Source organism: Colobus angolensis, unplaced genomic scaffold (assembly GCF_000951035.1).
Source record: "Colobus angolensis palliatus isolate OR3802 unplaced genomic scaffold, Cang.pa_1.0 Scaffold188, whole genome shotgun sequence".
NCBI classification, from domain to species: domain Eukaryota; kingdom Metazoa; phylum Chordata; class Mammalia; order Primates; family Cercopithecidae; genus Colobus; species Colobus angolensis.
The window spans coordinates 2,792,627-2,810,033 of NW_012115021.1; the positions used below are offsets into that span (position 1 = coordinate 2,792,627).

At 38.9% G+C, this 17,407-nt stretch overlaps 1 protein-coding gene across 3 annotated transcripts in view; it reads left to right on the forward strand.

The window, feature by feature from the left end:
- SCML2 (sex comb on midleg-like 2 (Drosophila)) overlaps nucleotides 1-17,407 on the forward strand; it is a 108,837-nt gene that overhangs the window by 17,731 nt on the left and 73,699 nt on the right. For all 3 annotated transcript variants that reach the window (XR_001001561.1, XM_011940219.1, XM_011940220.1), the window contains exons 2-6: nucleotides 1,035-1,080; nucleotides 4,427-4,495; nucleotides 10,304-10,374; nucleotides 11,191-11,425; nucleotides 15,172-15,260. Coding sequence is in view for 2 of the 3 variants with exons in the window: in XM_011940219.1 (XP_011795609.1) it covers nucleotides 1,059-1,080; nucleotides 4,427-4,495; nucleotides 10,304-10,374; nucleotides 11,191-11,425; nucleotides 15,172-15,260 (486 nt within the window). In the remaining variant the exon portion in view is untranslated. The remainder of the gene's footprint in view (nucleotides 1-1,034; nucleotides 1,081-4,426; nucleotides 4,496-10,303; nucleotides 10,375-11,190; nucleotides 11,426-15,171; nucleotides 15,261-17,407) is intronic.

Here is a 17,407-nt window from a genome sequence, read left to right on the forward strand (position 1 = left end):
CTCAGCCTCCCAAGTAGCTGGGACTACAGGCATGTGCCACCATGCTCAGCTAATTTGTTTTTTTACTTTTTGTGGAGACAGGGTTTTGCCATTTTGCCTAGGCTGATCTTAAACTGCTGGGCTCAAGAAATCCACCCGCCTTGGCCTCCCAAAATGCTAGGATTACAGGCATGAGCTACTGCACCCAGCCTATGAATGTATTCTTCATAGATTTCCTTTAAGTGCCAGATTACCTTCAGTTATACACATCATCATGTTCTTATTACAGGCACATGGAGTAATGGTGGGATAGATAGCCTTTTGCTATATTAGGTTTATTCCATGTACATTTTTTTTTATAGCACTTACGTTGTGTTTTGTTCATATGCTTATTTCTGACTAGACTGAGATCTTGAAGGCCAAGGACAGTCTGTTATTTATCTTTGCTGCAGAATGCCTGGCATATTGAGGACATGCAGGAAAACTTTGAATTAATGAATTATAGCTCAAAATACACAAGGCTTCTAACAAATAATTCTTGTTAGACTTGACTCTTGCAGTTCTTACAGATTTTCCCAACATAGTCATAATTCTTTTACCTCTTGGCAACATGATGTAGCAGAAGTGGGCTTCCTGGGATAGGCCTCAGTTTGAATCCTAACTTTGCTAACCTACCAACTGTTCTTTTTTACTCAATTAATTTTAAAAATTGAGTCATAATTTACATACCATAAAACTCACCCTTTTAAGGTATATAATTCAATGATTTCTAGTATTTTCACAACAAGGTATACAACCTTCACCACTATCTAATTCTGGGACATTTTCATTACCCCACAAAGGAAACTTCATACCCATACTCATGCCCATTAGCAGTCATCCCTCAATTCCTTCTTCCTCCATTCCCAGGCAACTAGGCATATACAAATCTTACCATTTTTCTTCAAGGGAAACAGATTAAATTGATCTGGCCTTATAACTGACTTCTAATGCTCTTTACCCTTCAGAAATGTATTATGCTAAAAGGAGGCATTAATTGGTTTTTCTCCTTGTAGGAAACAACACCAAATACGGATACCATGGGACAAACAGTGAATGAAGGTAAGATTTACTTGCTAAAGGTAATAATGTTTTTAGTTACTCATTTGGAATTAATATCTTCTGGTATACTGAACTTTTGAAATAAAGCCTTTAAAAAATAAATTTATAGGAGATGCTAGGTGCTTAGAATTTGAATTTTAGAACTGAATAGCTATTAAAGGTCACTGTCTTTCCTTGCTAGTTATATAAATGAGAAAACTGAAACTCAGGGAGGTTAAGGTCATATAACAGTTTGTGACAAAGCCAAGATTAGACTCCAAAGAGTGATTAAAAAATGTTTTATTCTGTTTTGCTCTATGAGAAGTCTGCTCACTATTCCATGAATATGCTACACTCATTTGCAGTCAACTTTGTGTTGTATCTTCCTTCCTATAATACATTCTTTACACATCGGCCTTCCTACATCCTGTTTCTCCTTCAAGTGCTGTATCTCTCATGATTTTTCCTCTGGCTGAATGCTGAGTACTAAATGCTTCTCTAGAAGCTAAGCATGCCTTTACAGTTTTACTTTGTTTTCTATTAGAAAAATCTTTCTGTAGAACTATTTAGTAAATATAAATTTGTACTTTTTTTGTACAGATTCAAGTTTGGCTTTTTGGTGGAGGAGGAGAGGATAAGATGACTTCATAAGCGGTGTTGTGTATTTCTCACAGTAGACTCCTAATATGTAGTTATCTCTCTCTGTCTTTTTTATAATTTTTATTTTTATTTTATTTTTGAGATGGGTTTTGCTCTGTTGCCCAGGCTGGAGGGCAGTGGCATGATCATGGCTCCTTGCAATCTCTGCTTCCTGGGCTTAAGTGATCCTCTTGCCTTAGCCTCCTGAGAGGCTGGGCCACAGATGTGAGCTACCACGCCTGGCTAATTTTTTGTATTTTTAGTAAACACAGGGTTTCGCCATGTTGGCCAGGCTGCTCTCGAACTCCTGACCTCAAGTGATCTTCCCGCCTTGGCCTCTCAAAGTGCTGGGATTATAGGCGTGAACCACTGTGCCTGACCTTTTTTTTAAACATATTTTTTTTACAGAGATGAAATTACTCAGACTGAAGTGCAGTAACGTAATCACAGCTTACTGTAACCCCAAACTCCTGGGCTCAAGTGATCCTCCTGCCTTGGCCTCCCAAGCAGGTGAGGCTGCAGATGTGTGCCACCACACCTGACTAATTAAAAATTTTTTTTTTTTTGTGGAGACTGGGTCTTGCTGTGTTGCTCAGGTTGGTCTCAAACTCCTGGCCTCAAGCGATCCTCCCTCCTTGGCCTGCCAAAATGGTGGGATTACAGATGTGAGCCATTGCATCCAGCCTGGTTATCTCCTTTTGTGATGTGAAAATCACAAAAAGTCATGGATGGCTATTGCCTAGATCCATTCATTTATTAGTAGTTATAAAATGAAGGTATATCTATCATTCTTCATTAGCCAGAAAATTTCTATATAGAGGAACTACCTTTCTTCAACCACTCAGTTGAAATCATTTAAACAGAAAGCAGCTCATATGTCCCTCTCAGGTGTTCATATATCTTGAAGAGTCACTCAGTCATAACTAGTAAGTAGATCTGTTACGTTGAATGGCATCATTCTTAGATCCTTCTTTAAGAAGTTTTTCACTTGACAATTAGAACATCAATAAGGGTAAAACAGCAACAGATGAAAACACAAGTTTAAATCCATGAGTTCATAATGATAATAAAAAGCAAAACAAATAAAGCTTACTGGTCATCTGTGGAGAATGCTAGAGATCTAGCTCATCACTTTGAAAACTAGAAAATACAGGAAAATAATAAAGTGTTGATTGTGATTTCTCTATGTGATCCATGCCTTAAGGTAACTGAATGGTTGAAGCATGGAAGCTTCTCTCTATAGAAGTTGTCTGGCTAATAAAGAATGATAGAATTAGAATACCTTCATTTTGCAACCATTCATAAACGAATGGATCTAGGCAATAGCCATCCACGACTGTTCACATCACGAAAAGAGAGATAACTAGATATTAGGAGCCTCCTGTGAGAAATACACACCACCACCTATGAAGTCATCTTATCCTCTCCTGTCCCACCAAAAAGCCAACCTTAAATCTGACCAAACTCTTCTGGATTGAAATATGAATGCCAATTTAAAGAAAATACAAGAACCAGAGGAACCCAACTCTATGGGGAGGTAGTCAGCAAAATCCAGACGGGAAAACTTGAAAGGACCAACCAACTGGTATTGTCAGCAAAAAAATTGTAAAGGGAAAGAATAAAAATGACAAGAAAGGAGGAAAACACCTGTAGATCAAAAGAGGCCTAAGAAACATATCAACCATTGCTATGTGTGTGGACTTATTTGGGTTCTGAATCAAGCACACACACTGAAAATAGTTAAGACAATTGGGGAAATATGAACACTGGTTATTTGATGGTTTTAAGGAATTATGGTTAATTTTTTAGATGTAATAAAAGTACTATGCTTAAATTTTAAAAAATGAATCCTTTTAGAGAAACATACTATAATACATGTGGATGAAATGATACATATTAGATTTGGTGAGGTTACAAGGTCCAGTGTTATTTGAGCTCTTTAGCTTAGCACCAAGAAAATCTCTGCGCAGTCCATTGAATTACACTGTATTGTAGCTTCTCTGTTGTGTTTTGAACTCTAAAAACCATCCATTTTATTTCTAGGACATGTTAATTTAAACATTGTAAAGATCAATCAGCTCATTTTGATTTATTGATGCACTGAATTTTTTTTTTTTTTGAGACGGAGTCTCACTCTGTCGCCCAGGCTGGAGTGCAATGGCGCGATCTTGGCTCACTGCAACCTCTGCCTCCTGGGTTCAAGTGATTTTCTTGTCTCAGCTGCCTGAGTAGCTGGGATTACAGGCGCCCGCCACCATGCCCGGCTAATTTTTTGTGTTTTTAGTAGAGACAGGGTTTCGCATGTTGGCCTGGCTGGTCTCAAACTCGTGACCTCATGTGATCTGCTTGCCTTGGCCTCCTCAAGTGCTGGAATTACAGGCATGAGCCACTGCGTCCGGCCTGATGCATTGATTTAACAAATGCTTGAGAGTGTTGCGATGCCAGGTCCTGTTTTAGGCACTTGAGGATACCACAGTGAATGAGATAGATAATAAAATAAATAAATCTCTGCCCTTTTGGAGATTTCATTTGAGTAGAGTGAGACAATAAAATAAATGAACAAATTATAAAATGCATAGTATATTAGAAAATGGTAAGTCCTATGTAGAAAATAAGGGTATTAAAAAACTAAAATTGGCTATTTAACATTTTTTAATTTATATTTTTCTGAGTGCTCTTTCAAGCTGTTGCTGTGGCCTCCCACTATTGCTATTTTCTTTTTTATTAGATTCCATGGATGTCAAGAAGGAGAATCAAGAGAAAACTCCTCAGTCAAGTACGTCTTCTGTACAAAGAGGTAAGTTTTAAAGTAATTTAATACAACATAGTTTTTTCCTCACTATTGTTAAAATTAACTTTAAGTGCAAATTTTCTTATTGTTTTGATTTCTTATTGTATAGTCTGTATACTGTAAACTTCTGTAAATATAAAATCTAATAAGAAAGGTCAAAAATTGTATTTTATTTTGAAAATTTTACTTTGGTTTTACTTAGAGATTAAGTTGACATGGATTAAGTAAAAAGGTAACTTTGTATATTTCAGTGCAAATTTTCCTAAATTATAGGTATCTAGTTATTAATTGCCTGTATATATTACCAATTTAAAATAATTTGGTTATTAGCAAAAATCCTTCTAACGTTATAGTCAATGTAAAAGCTTTTTTTTTTTTTTCTGGCCATGGTGCCTTTGGGTACATTACTCAACAGCTCTTAGACTCTTTTTCTTCTTCTTTCTTTGAGACAGAGTCTCACTACGTCACCCAGGCTGGAGTGCAGTGGTGTGATCTTGGCTCACTGCAACCTCCACCTTCTGGGTTTAAGTGATTGTGCCTCAGCCTCCCAAGTAGCTGGAACTACAGGTGTGCGCCACCATGCCTGGCTAGGTTTTGTATTTTTAGTAGAGATGGGGTTTCACTGTGCTGGCTATGCTGGTCTCAAACCTCTGACCTCAGGTGATCCACTCGCCTCAACCTCCCAAAATGCTGGGATTACAGGCGTGAGCCACTGCGCCCAGCTCTTTTTTCTTCTTTATAACACAGGGATAATGATAGTACTTATCTCATGGTACTACTGGAAATAAATAGAGGAAATGAATTTAAAGCACCTAATATAATGCTCAGGCATATAGTAAGTGTTCAGTAAATGTTAATTTATTCATGTTCCTTATTATGAACAGCACGTGTATAATATTGCATCAGAGACACTCAGGAGATGTAATAGAATCTGATGCATTGGGCTGGGCGCGGTGGCTCAAGCCTGTAATCCCAGCACTTTGGGAGGCCGAGATGGGCGGATCACGAGGTCAGGAGATCGAGACCATCCTGGCTAACACGGTGAAACCCCGTCTCTACTAAAAAAATACAAAAAAAAACTAGCCGGGTGAGGTGGCAGGCGCCTGTAGTCCCAGCTACTCGGGAGGCTGAGGCAGGAGAATGGTGGGAACCTGGGAGGCGGAGCTTGCAGTGAGCTGAGATCTGGCCACTGCACACTCCAGCCTGGGCGACAGACCGAGACTCCGTCTCAAAAAGAATCTGATGCATTGGCTTGCTCTTAAGTGAGAAAATAAGTCATATGTACACAAAAGGCATTAAAAAATAATGTAGCAAACTATTGTTTTACCAGACATTTCCAGAGATTTCTTGCCCCTTGTGTTTCTGTTGTATTTGCCCTGCCAGCCCCAGTGCAGAGCAGTTCACCCTATGACTTTCTGTTCCTATGTGAAGATTGCCTGTAGAGGTAATCCCCATGGAATTGTTGTCTCTCACTGTAGCTGGGCCCTCAGTGCTCCCTTAACTTTCTTTCCCATGGCCTTATTTGTTCTTCAACTCTTCCCTGTGGCCCCCAAATCCTCTGAGCTTTGAAATGGAGGCCATTGAATTAGACTGTTCTTTATCCCTACAAACTCCTCTCCGTGTGTTTTTAAAAATATAACGGCTTTACTGAGATATAATTCACATATCATATAATTCACCTATTTAGAGTGCACAATTCAATGGTTTTCAGTATGTTCACAGAGTTGTGCAACCACCACCACAGTCAATTTTAGAACATTTTTATCCCCCTAAAAAGGAATCCTGTACCCATTAACAGTACTCCCCATTTCCCCCTAGTGCCTCCTCTCTCCCCCAGCTCTAGGCAAACACTGGTCTACTTTCTGCCTCTATAGATTTTCCCATTGTAGACATTTAATTAAAAAAATAGATTACTTAAGTTGATAGCCATCTGCAGATACTTCTCAGGCCTGGGTCCTAACATCCTATTTTAGAAATCAGTGAGTGACTACCAGAAGGTAAACTCCAAGAGAGCCAGGGTTTTAATCTGTTTTATTAACTGATGCATCTGCAGTACCTAGGACAGTGCCTGGCACATGCTGATGACCTGCTATGGGAATCTGGTTATGAACAATACAGACATGATTCCTGCCCTCTTTTATTGACTAACTGATTGAGACAAGGTCTTACTCTGTCACCCAGGCCAGAGTGCAGTGGCATGATCATGGCATATTGCAGCTTTGACCTTCTGGGCTCAAGTGATCCTCTCACTTCAGCCTCCTGAGTATCTGGGACCACAGGCGTGCACCACCATGCCTGGCAATTTTTAACAATTTTTTGTAGAGACAGGATCTCCCTGTGTTTCCCAGGCTGGTATTGAATTCCTAGGCTCAAGCGATCTGCCCACCTCAGCCTTCCAAAGTGCTGGTATTACAGGTGTGAACCACTGCACCCAGCCTCTTACCCTCTTTGAGCTTAGTGGGAAAGATAGAAATCAACAGATGCCTAATTATAGTTGTGATAAATGCTGTGAATTAGTGGATGCTGATCATTCAGCTGAGAAATTTCTGTCTCTAGGTATTTTGCCCATCTTCACATAGCTTGTGATCCCAAGGATAGCACTGGTGGAAGACATGATTCTGATTTACTCTAGAGAAGACCAGGGGAGCTCACATGGGTTATATTCAGTGCAAAAAGATATTGGAGCTAATGTGTGGACTAGAATAGAGTACAAGTAAAAGAAGAAAAGAGACCATGGGCATATGTGAATAACAATCAGATCACAAGGTTATATATGTATCGCATCAGTTCCCAGGCCTCTCTTCTGAGATAGAATACTGCCTCCATCCCCAATCTGTCAATGGAGATATGATGCAGAGACAGACTGGGACCTCAGACTTAACTAAGACTTTCTGACTGTTTTGACTTCTGGTTGGGAATTCCAGTGGTGGTATTGATGTAGATGTGTCAAGTCTAAATTAATAAAGCCTAGAGCTTTGTGTGTTTCCCCTATGTTATTGGTAGAGTCTGAGCACGTGGGCAGCCAAGATGAACAGTTTTATCAAGATGATTAAGAATTTTGCCTTATGGAAAAAAGGGAAAAACAACAACAACAACAACAAAACCTGAGGCTCCAAATGGCAAATGCTGGATATGGTCATTAACCAGTAATTTGATAGAAAATTATATTGTAGAACACTAAAGGATTTGCTAGCTCAAATTGTAGCCCATTCAGACACAAATGGTAATAGAATATTTTTAAAATTTGTGTTATGGAGATGAATTAAGTATTTTCTAATATTATTGAAAAATTTTACAAATGTCGTTGGTTTATGGAAGAGTGTTAGTTCTTTGGGTATTCATTTCCTGCTTGTTATTTCTGACTTACACTCTTTTCCTCCAGGGATGTCAGCTTTGTAATGACATCCGTCCATCCCAACTAAATTTTTTTTTTTTTTTAGACGGAGTCTCCCTCTATTGCCCAGGCTGGAGTGCAGTGGCGCAATCTTGGCTCACTGCAACCTTTGCCTCCACCTTCCGGGTTCAAGCGATTCTCTTGCCTCAGCCTCCCAAGTAGTAGCTGGGAGGCACTCGCCACGACGCCCAGCAAATTTTATTTTATTTTATTTTTTTCTTAGTAGAAATGGGGTTTCGCCATGTTGGCCAGGCTGATCTCGAACTCCTGACCTCAGGTGATCCGCCCACCTCGGCCTCCCAAATACTGAGATTATAGAAGTGAGCCCCTGCACCCAGCCCATTTTGTTCTTTTTAAATGTTCTCCAAGGTCATATGGTAGTAGAGCTTCACTTAGAATCTGTAGTGCTAGGGGTCAATCACTGAAACATCTGCTCTGTTTAGTTTTGAAGCCATGGATTTCAGTTTTCACTTTTGACAAAGTTATTCAGTATTAATAAATTTAAGCACAACTATGACTTCTGGTTTTATAATGTGCCGTTTATTGAGTGACTTACATATATGCTACTTTATTTAGCTCTCAACATATCTAGTACTATGTACATTACTTTTCCCATTTTATAAATGAAGGAACTGAGGCTAAGAAAGTGAATGACTTGCTTAGGGTCACATAGCTAGTAAGAGAGCCATACTGGAAGTAGGCAGATCTGACTCTAAAGCCCACATTCTTTTTTTTTGTTTTGAGATGGAGTCTCACTCTGCCACCAGGCTGGAGTGCAATGGTGCAATCTTGGCTCACTGCAACCTCCACCTCCTGAGTTCAAGCAATTCTCCTGCTTCAGCCTCCCAAGTAGTTGGGATTACAGGTGCCCACCACCACACCCGGCTAATTTTTGTGTTTTTAGTAGAGATGGGATTTCACCATATTGGCCAGGATGGTCTCGAACTCCTGACCTCAGGTGATCCACTCGCCTCAGCCTCCCAAAGTGCTGGGATTACAGGCGTGAGCCACCGCACCCGGCCCTAAAGCCCACATTCTTAACACTCTTCTCTGATGCATGATTTTCAATGCTGGTGGTGCTTGCTTCACATCTGGAAGTGGAATCAAACCCAGTATTTTCTTTTAAATGAAACAGTCTCTTAGATTTATTAAACAAAAACAAGGTGCAAAATGTTATGTGTGACATGCTTAATACCACATATATGTATACATACATACGGAAATGCATACACACATATGTAATGGTGGTACACTGGAGCTGGTTCACACCGGCTTGGGAGAACCAATTGTGTACATCTTTTCCCAATTTGGTGGTTGGTGGTTTTACCTTGGCACCTTATAGTCAACCATGGTGGTCATATTTACATCACAGAAATCTGCAAACGCTATCAATCAGGTTTTTTGTTGTATTTTCCAGAAAGCTGGTTGTTAAACATTATCAGCACTCTGTAGGTTTTTTTTTGTTTTTTGCAGGGGGGGAGTCATCTAAGTATATCTTTTGAAGGAAATGTAAGAAGCTGGTAAACATAGATTCTTCCAAGAAAGGAAACTGTCAAACCCAATATTTTTATAGTGAGGAAATTTAACAAGAGTATAGAAAAGCCTCATGAATGATGAGAATTAAACATCATGTGAATTACTAGTTCGTTCACTACTACTATCAAGTCTTTTTCTCAGTGTCTTGACAGTCTGGCTGGCACAGTGAAATGATATGTTCAAGCCAGACAGTGTGCTCTGCTTTCTGATCTTCTCTTCTAACATTATAATATGTCATGAAGACTAAGGAAGGACAGCAAGAGTCTGTATAAAATGTAGGTCATTAAAATAATCCATATTAGTGACTGTACTGATGACTGGTTTATTGCTTTGTTCTGCCACCATCTTCTTGACACTCTGGAGATCTAATAGTCCATTGAGAAACTACCCTGGTTACCAGATTTTTTTCTTTCCATAAAGCATTGCAGGGGTAAAATTCTGTTTGACCACACACTAAGCACCTTTAGCTCCCTGTGAATAACAAAGAAGTGCCTTCACATTAATGGAATAAAGTGGTGAAAACATATTTATTGAATAAATTTATATTAGAGACAGATGGGTAGACTTTGCTATTACTCTGTAACAATTTCTTTAGTTATTTCTAACATCCACATTTTTAGAATCACTGTGCTGTAGTCCACATTACAATGAGAGTATCTAGGTTATAATTTATATCTGAGCCATTATTATGAGGGTATCATCTGATTTTTTATTTTTATGCTGGTCATGAAATGTAGATCAGGATGTTTGAATCTACTCTTTTGGAAGTTTTTTTTTTTAAAGAGGCATGGAACTAAAACCCATTTTAATCCTGAAAGTTGTATATACTAAAAGTTACATTGTATATGCTTTAAGAAACTATTTTGTACATGTGTTTTTTCCAGATGATTTCCACTGGGAGGAGTATTTGAAAGAGACTGGGTCTATAAGTGCTCCTTCAGAGTGCTTCCGTCAGGTATGCCAAGATTCTGTAGCTGTTGGTTAATGTAAACTATTAACTTGTTGGAGGATGTCTGTGTAATTGTTAGATTCTGGTAGTGTGAGGAGATAGTGGGATTGTGGTAATGCCACTAAAGAGCCAGATGGTCTCTTTGCATTCATTAATTAAGAACTTACTCTATGTCAGGTATACTAAGCTTTATGATTGCCCATCTGGCAGGAAAAGCAGACATGTAAATAAATAATTATGAGAAGTGTGATAACTCCACACTGGAAGGGCTCACGGGAGAGATGCTATTTGAGATGGTTGGAATGGGAGGAAGGATATTCCAGGCAGAGAGACATCTAAAACCAAGGCACATGGGCATGAAAGCATCTGAGTATTAAGGGATGGCTTGGGGTGAGTGGAGCACAAAGTGGATAGAGGCGATAATGTGGAAATGAGGTTAGAGTTGTGGGGCATTTAAACTGTGCTGAGGAGTTGGACTTGATTATAGGCAGTGGTGAGCTGCTGGTTGGCTAATTTCAAGGGGAATGGCCTAATCAGATTCTTACTTTAGAAAGCCACTCAGGGTATATTTTAGAGGTTGTATTTGGGTTGCCTGGAAGTGGGCAGATGAGTGAGAACAGCAGTGGGTAGTGTTTTTATGCTGCATGTCAAGCCAAGGAGAGAATTTGAAGATCTTTTGCTTGACTCTTACAGCTCTGACCTCACTTATCATCCGCCGTGACTGTTATTTAAAATGTTCCTTAGGTATTCTGGTGACATAGCTATCCATGTGTCTCGTCTTATAGTTGATGCATTTTAACCAAATTTTATTTATATGTATAGTCTCAGATTCCACCTGTGAATGATTTCAAAGTTGGTATGAAATTGGAAGCCCGTGATCCTCGCAATGCCACTTCAGTGTGTATTGCTACGGTTATTGGAATTACTGGGGCCAGGTTACGGTTACGACTGGATGGTAGTGATAATAGAAATGATTTTTGGAGGCTTGTCGATTCCCCAGACATACAACCTGTTGGGACATGTGAAAAGGAAGGAGACTTACTTCAACCTCCACTAGGTAAGAAGAAACAGTTTTAAAAATAACGTATTCTTTCTAATGTGATATTCAATAGAAATGGCTTTAAGTGGCCTTTTAAAATTTATTTTCTTGGGCATTCTTGTAAATAGATGGTCAGATGGTTACTGTGGAGAATGTATGATGAGAGAGGAAATCAGCACCATCTGTTGTGGAGTTTTGCTTAAGTACATATCTGTCATATGTGTATGGAAGGTTCCCCACTCCAGGGCAAGACTCATGCTAGGTCTTCAGACTTGAAATGTCAGAACCAACTCTACTAGATTACATATGCAGATTCAGAACTCCTTCTGGAGAAGAACTTTGTAGCATTTGATACAAGGCACATGCTCTCTCAATATTGTCCACTGAGCCATTCAGCAATTTTGGTATAGGGATAAGCCTAGGGGAAAGGTATGATTCCACATTCAGTTTCCAGTTTCAAACTCAAGAATTTCATTTCACCTACAGTGGGAAGAAATTAGAGTGAGAGGGGCAGGAATTAGTACCTTTAGGTCTTTGAAAAGGAGAAAATGGATATTTTAGCAAAGATTTTAAGGTACAAAATATGTACTTTAATTTTGGCCAAATTTTTGAAAGGTAAAAAGGGTGTGACTAATTTGGAGCAACATTTTTCTTTTTAAAATTTAAGCATACCATGATACTCTGTAGGAAAGAAATTATGTAGTTTATTTAGTTGCTGTTCTATACTTTGAGTGAATGGTGGGTATTTATTTTTATTTGGTTCTTTACAGTGCTGAAAATGAAAATTCCTTGTTGCAAAGCACAATAAAAGAATGGATTTTTTTTGTTTTCCTATTAGTGAAAAATTCCTTGAGAACCACAAATTTAAAATATTAACAATAGCCACTCTTTAGTAATATATCTTTATGCTGTCCTTGTTCTGTTTTTTCGTTATAACTCATTTGGTTTAAAAAATATTTTTTTTTGAGATGGTTTTCGCTCTTGTTGCCCAGGTTGGAGTGCAGTGGTGTGATCTTGGCTCACTGCAACCTCTGCCTCCTGGTTTCAAGCCATTCTCCTGCCTCAGCCTCCCGAGTAGTTGGGATTACAGGCGCCCACCACCACACCTGGCTAATTTTCGTATTTTTAAGTAGAGACGGGTTTCACTATGTTGACCAGGCTGGTCTCAAACTCCTGACCTCAGGTGATCCCCCCCACCTCCGCCTCCCAAAGTGCTGGGATTACAGGAGTGAACCACTGCTCCCGGCTAAAATATTTTAAAAAACTAGTTGGAGATATGTTATTCCAAGAAGATAGCTTGGGTCATGTTTGTTTGTTACCTTTTGCCTTCTTTCACTCACGTCTTTTGTTTTTATTTGTTGTTTGTGATATTTCTCAAATTACACAGAATTCTGTGTGAAAGATAAGTACAAACCTGGGCTTAGTGCTTCCCTATTTGGATTTTATTTCTCTTTTTGCAATGTGGAATGTTTTTCCAGTTTGTTTAAAGGAGATACTGCTATTGTAATTGTTAGCATTTCAGATACATAACTTGATTTATGGTCATTCTTTTAAATAAAATTCTTAGACTTTTATTTAAAAATACGAAATGTATAGAAATATGTGCCGATTAGTATCTGTTTTGGCAATATACCTAAAAATGCACAATTGGTGCCAGTTTGCGTTTTAGGCACTTTTGAATAGTTTAACTTCCATTTTATTTACTTATTTATTTATTTGTTTGTTTGTTTATATTTATTTATTTATTTTGAGACAGAGTTTCGCTCTGTCGCCCAGATTAGAGTGCAGTGGCGCCATCTTGGCTCACTGCAAGCTCCGCCTCCCAGGTTCACGCCATTCTCCTGCCTCAGCCTCCAGAGTAGCTGGGACTACAGACGCCTGCCACTGCACCTGGCTGATTTTTGTATTTTTAGTAGAGACAGGGTTTCACCGTGTTAGCCAGGATGGTCTCGAACTCCTGACCTCATGATCCACCTGCCTCTGCCTCCCAAAGTGCTGGGATTACAAGCGTGAGCCACCACGCCCGGCCAACTTTCATTTTAATACAACTTATTTAGTTTTCCTTTAAAAAAGATTTATTGATTTAAACTTTAAAGGTTATTATTAAAAGATTTTAAAAAGTTTTAACACACAAACTGAAAGGTGTACAGGTCATAAGTATATAACTCATTTATAAATGAACACATCTGTGAAGCCATCATCCAAATCAGAAAATAGAACATTATCAGCCCCCCAGAAGACCCACTCCTGCTGATAACTAGTCATAATCTCTCCTTTCCTAAAGGTACTGCCATCTAGACTTCCTAACCTTATAAATTAGTTTTATCTCTTTTTAAACTTTTTATATGTACCTTAACCCAATTTCGGTCTTTTAATCTATGTTTGACTTTAAGCAATTATAGAATTAAGTAAAATGTTACATTCAGGAAAATCTGGGCACATGATGGAATAGGATAATATGGGGATTGAGAGAAAGGTTTAAGGACCAGAGAATGATTCTTATGCAGTACTCTCCATAGAATGGAGAATAATAATGTTGATTTATTGTAAGGGAGTATGTGACAAATCACCCCCCACCCCTGTTTTTTTTTCTAGCAACAATTGTGTCTCTAGTCAGATTAAGGGGATTTTGGTACAGGATTATTAGAGGATGACTTTCCATCTTACCTTTTTTGTATGTTTTGTTCTGTTGATGGAGAATAGGACAAAACCTGCACCCATTGCCAGTGATTCATGTGCCTCTCTGTCTTAATGTATGCATGTATCAGGGGCACATCCAAATTCTTTCTAATTCTGGCATTGAGGCAAGCAGGTGTTGCATGAAACAGATTGCCCCCAGAAAGCAGTAAAACTAGCAGACCCCTGCTCCCTGCTGCATATGCCAGATGCTGTGATACCATTAGTTGGTGAGATCTCTAGAAAAGATACCTGTTGAGTCTATTTTAATAGCATCTGATACAAATTCTAAAAGAAGATCATTTTTAGTATGTATTAAGATTGCTAAAGTGAGAGCTGTCTTTTTTTCTAACACATTTTAAGGAAAATTTCAAACATGCAGAAAACGTGAAAGAATTTTACAGTGAGTACCCCCATGTCCACTTTCTAGATTCTACCATTATCATTTTATTATGTTTACTTTATCACATATCCATCTATCTGCGCTTCTGTTTATTCATCAATCCTTCTTATTTGTCAGTACATTTCAGAGTGAGTTGTTGACATCAGTGCACGTCCCCTAAATACTTGAGCATATATATCATTAACGAGTAAATATCTATAGGGTTTTTTCTTTTGAGGTAAAATTACATGCAATGAAATGTACTGTTGTGTCTGTATATGTGCTGAGTTTGACAGAAAACTTTCTGAAATGAAAGAAGCCAGGGGCCCTGAGGAAAAGGGGGCTAGGAGTCTTTTACAGCCTTTACCCTTGCTTGTGTAATTGTTGGTGGTGGAATGGAAGCTCTCCTAGGCTCCAGCTTAGATCACCCCTGGTATTATATACATGTTCGTTGGTGAATCCTAGCTAGTGGCTTCTCTTAAAATGAGAGTTTCTACCCCCACTGTAGCATTGTTGCCAGACAGTACAGTGGGGACACTAGCAGTGAGGGGAGGGTACATCTGCTCCTCTTGCCCATGTTCAGAGTTCTTAGATAAGAAAGTCATTCTCTTGAGAAGAATGGGAATGGAATCTATTTTTTATACCAACTTGTTAATAGTATCACAGGGAGGCTTTTTCATGATACCTAATTTATTTTATAAAACAGGGTACCAGATGAATACATCATCCTGGCCGATGTTCCTCTTAAAGACACTAAACGGGTCTGAAATGGCATCTGCCACATTATTTAAGAAGGTAAGAAAGATGTTATAAAAAGCTGCCATGTTTTTATTGTTTTAGTGGGAATGCTTAAATGCGTAATCTTCTGTGACATGGAAAAGCAAACATACGTTTAAAATTACTGGATTGGCAAGTGTATTAGTTTGCTGGGGTTGCCATAACAAAGTACCACAGACTGGGTGGCTTAAACAACAGAAATTTATTTTCTCCATTCTAGAGGCTGTACGTCCGAGATCAAGGTACCGTCAGATAATGTGCAATGCTCCACCATTAGCATACAGACATGTTTGTATCTCCACACCTTCACTAACATTGAATATTATTCATCTTTTAAAATGTTGGGAATCTTTTTTGTGGGGGAGTGGTGAAGATGAGGATGGTATCCCATTGGTTTCTGGTGAGATCTCTCTTCTTGGCTTGCAGATGGATGCTTTTCTTGCTGTGTCTTCACATGGTCTTTTCTCTATCCATGCACATCCCTAGTGTGTCTTCCTCTTCTTATAAGGACACCAGTCCTATTGGATTAGAGGCCAACCCTTATGACCTCACTTAACCTTTATTACTTCCTTAAAGGCCCTATTTCCAAATACATTTATGTTGGGGGTTGGTGCTTCAACATATGAATTTTGAGATGATAGAATTAAATTTGTAATAATAGATTAAATAACAGAATTGTATTTTCTCACAGTTGTGGAGGCTAGAAGTCTGAGATCAAGGTGTCAGCAGGTTTAGTTTTTTTTTTTTTTTTTTTGAGACAGAGTCTCACCTGTCACCCAGACTGGAGTACAGTGGCGCAATCTTGGCTCACTGCAACCTCCGCCTCCCAGGTTCAAGCAATTCTGCCTTAGCCTCCTGAGTAGCTGGGACTACAGGCGTGCACCACCATGTCCAGATAATTTTTTTGTATTTTTAGTAGAGGTAGGGTTTCACCATATTGGCCAGGCTGGTCTTGAACTCCTTTTTCTTTTTTTTTTGAGACTGAGTTTTGCTCTGTCACTCAGGCTGGAGTGCAGTGATATGATCTCGGCTTCCCGGGTTCAAGCAATTCTCATGCCTCGGCCTCCTGAGTAGCTGGGATTACAGGCGCATGCTACCACACCAGGCTAATTTTTGTGTTTTTAGTAGAGACGGGGTCTCACCGTGTTGTCCTGGTTGGTCTTGAACTCCTGGGCTCAGGTGATCTGCCAGCCTCGGCCTCTCAAAGTGCTGGAATTGCAGGCATGAGCTATGCCCCCAGCCAGGTTTGGTTTCTTTTGAGGCCTCTCTCCTTGGCTTGTAGATGGCTGCCTTTTCCCTGTGTTTTCATGTGATCGGTTTATCTGTGTCCAATTTGTTCCTCTTATAAGGATGTCAGTCATGTTGGATTAGGGCCTACCCTGATAACCTTATTTTAACTTAATTACCTCTTTGAAGACCCTATGTCCAAATACCATCACATTCTGAGGTACTGGGGGTTAGTGCTTCAACATATGAATTTTGGGAGTGACACAGTTCAGTCCATAACATCAAGTCATAAAAAAGTCTCAATTATAATAACCCACTAGTCCAATTTCATTAGTAGCCTCTTTCTTGACTATAGATATAAAAAGAGTGCTCTACTGGAAGCAAATATTCATTGCTATTTTTTATTTGCATTCAGAAGTGAAGCTTCCCCTCACTTTACTGTGTTAGTCCCTTTGATATTGGAGAAAAAGATGATGGGCCAAAAAAAAACTTGAAAGTTAGTTGGAGAGATTTGGTTTCAGAAGTAAACAATGTTAAAAGCAGTCATTGGAAAGAATTTGTCATGAGGAAATACTTGCTATATAAAAAAAGAGGAAAAATTTCCAGAATAGTTTATATTCTTGAGAAAATGTTGAAGAGTACGTTAAGAAACAAAAGCCACGTTTTAAATTATGAGTCAAAATATTTCTTTCTCACCTTTTCTTATGATTGTTTTTCAATCACTTAACTTTTATTACAACTATACGTGGAATGGTAAGAATTGATTGTAGTTTTAAAAAGCTTTTGAAGAAGATTGAAGGCATAAGGATGTGAAACATCAATTACTATGCCTCCTTCATTGCAAAGAAAAATTCTGTGGGTACATCTTTGAGGAAGATGAATGCAGAAAGCGGACTTGCCCTACCTGCAAGGGACACAGGCGGCACAGGCCCTTTGGC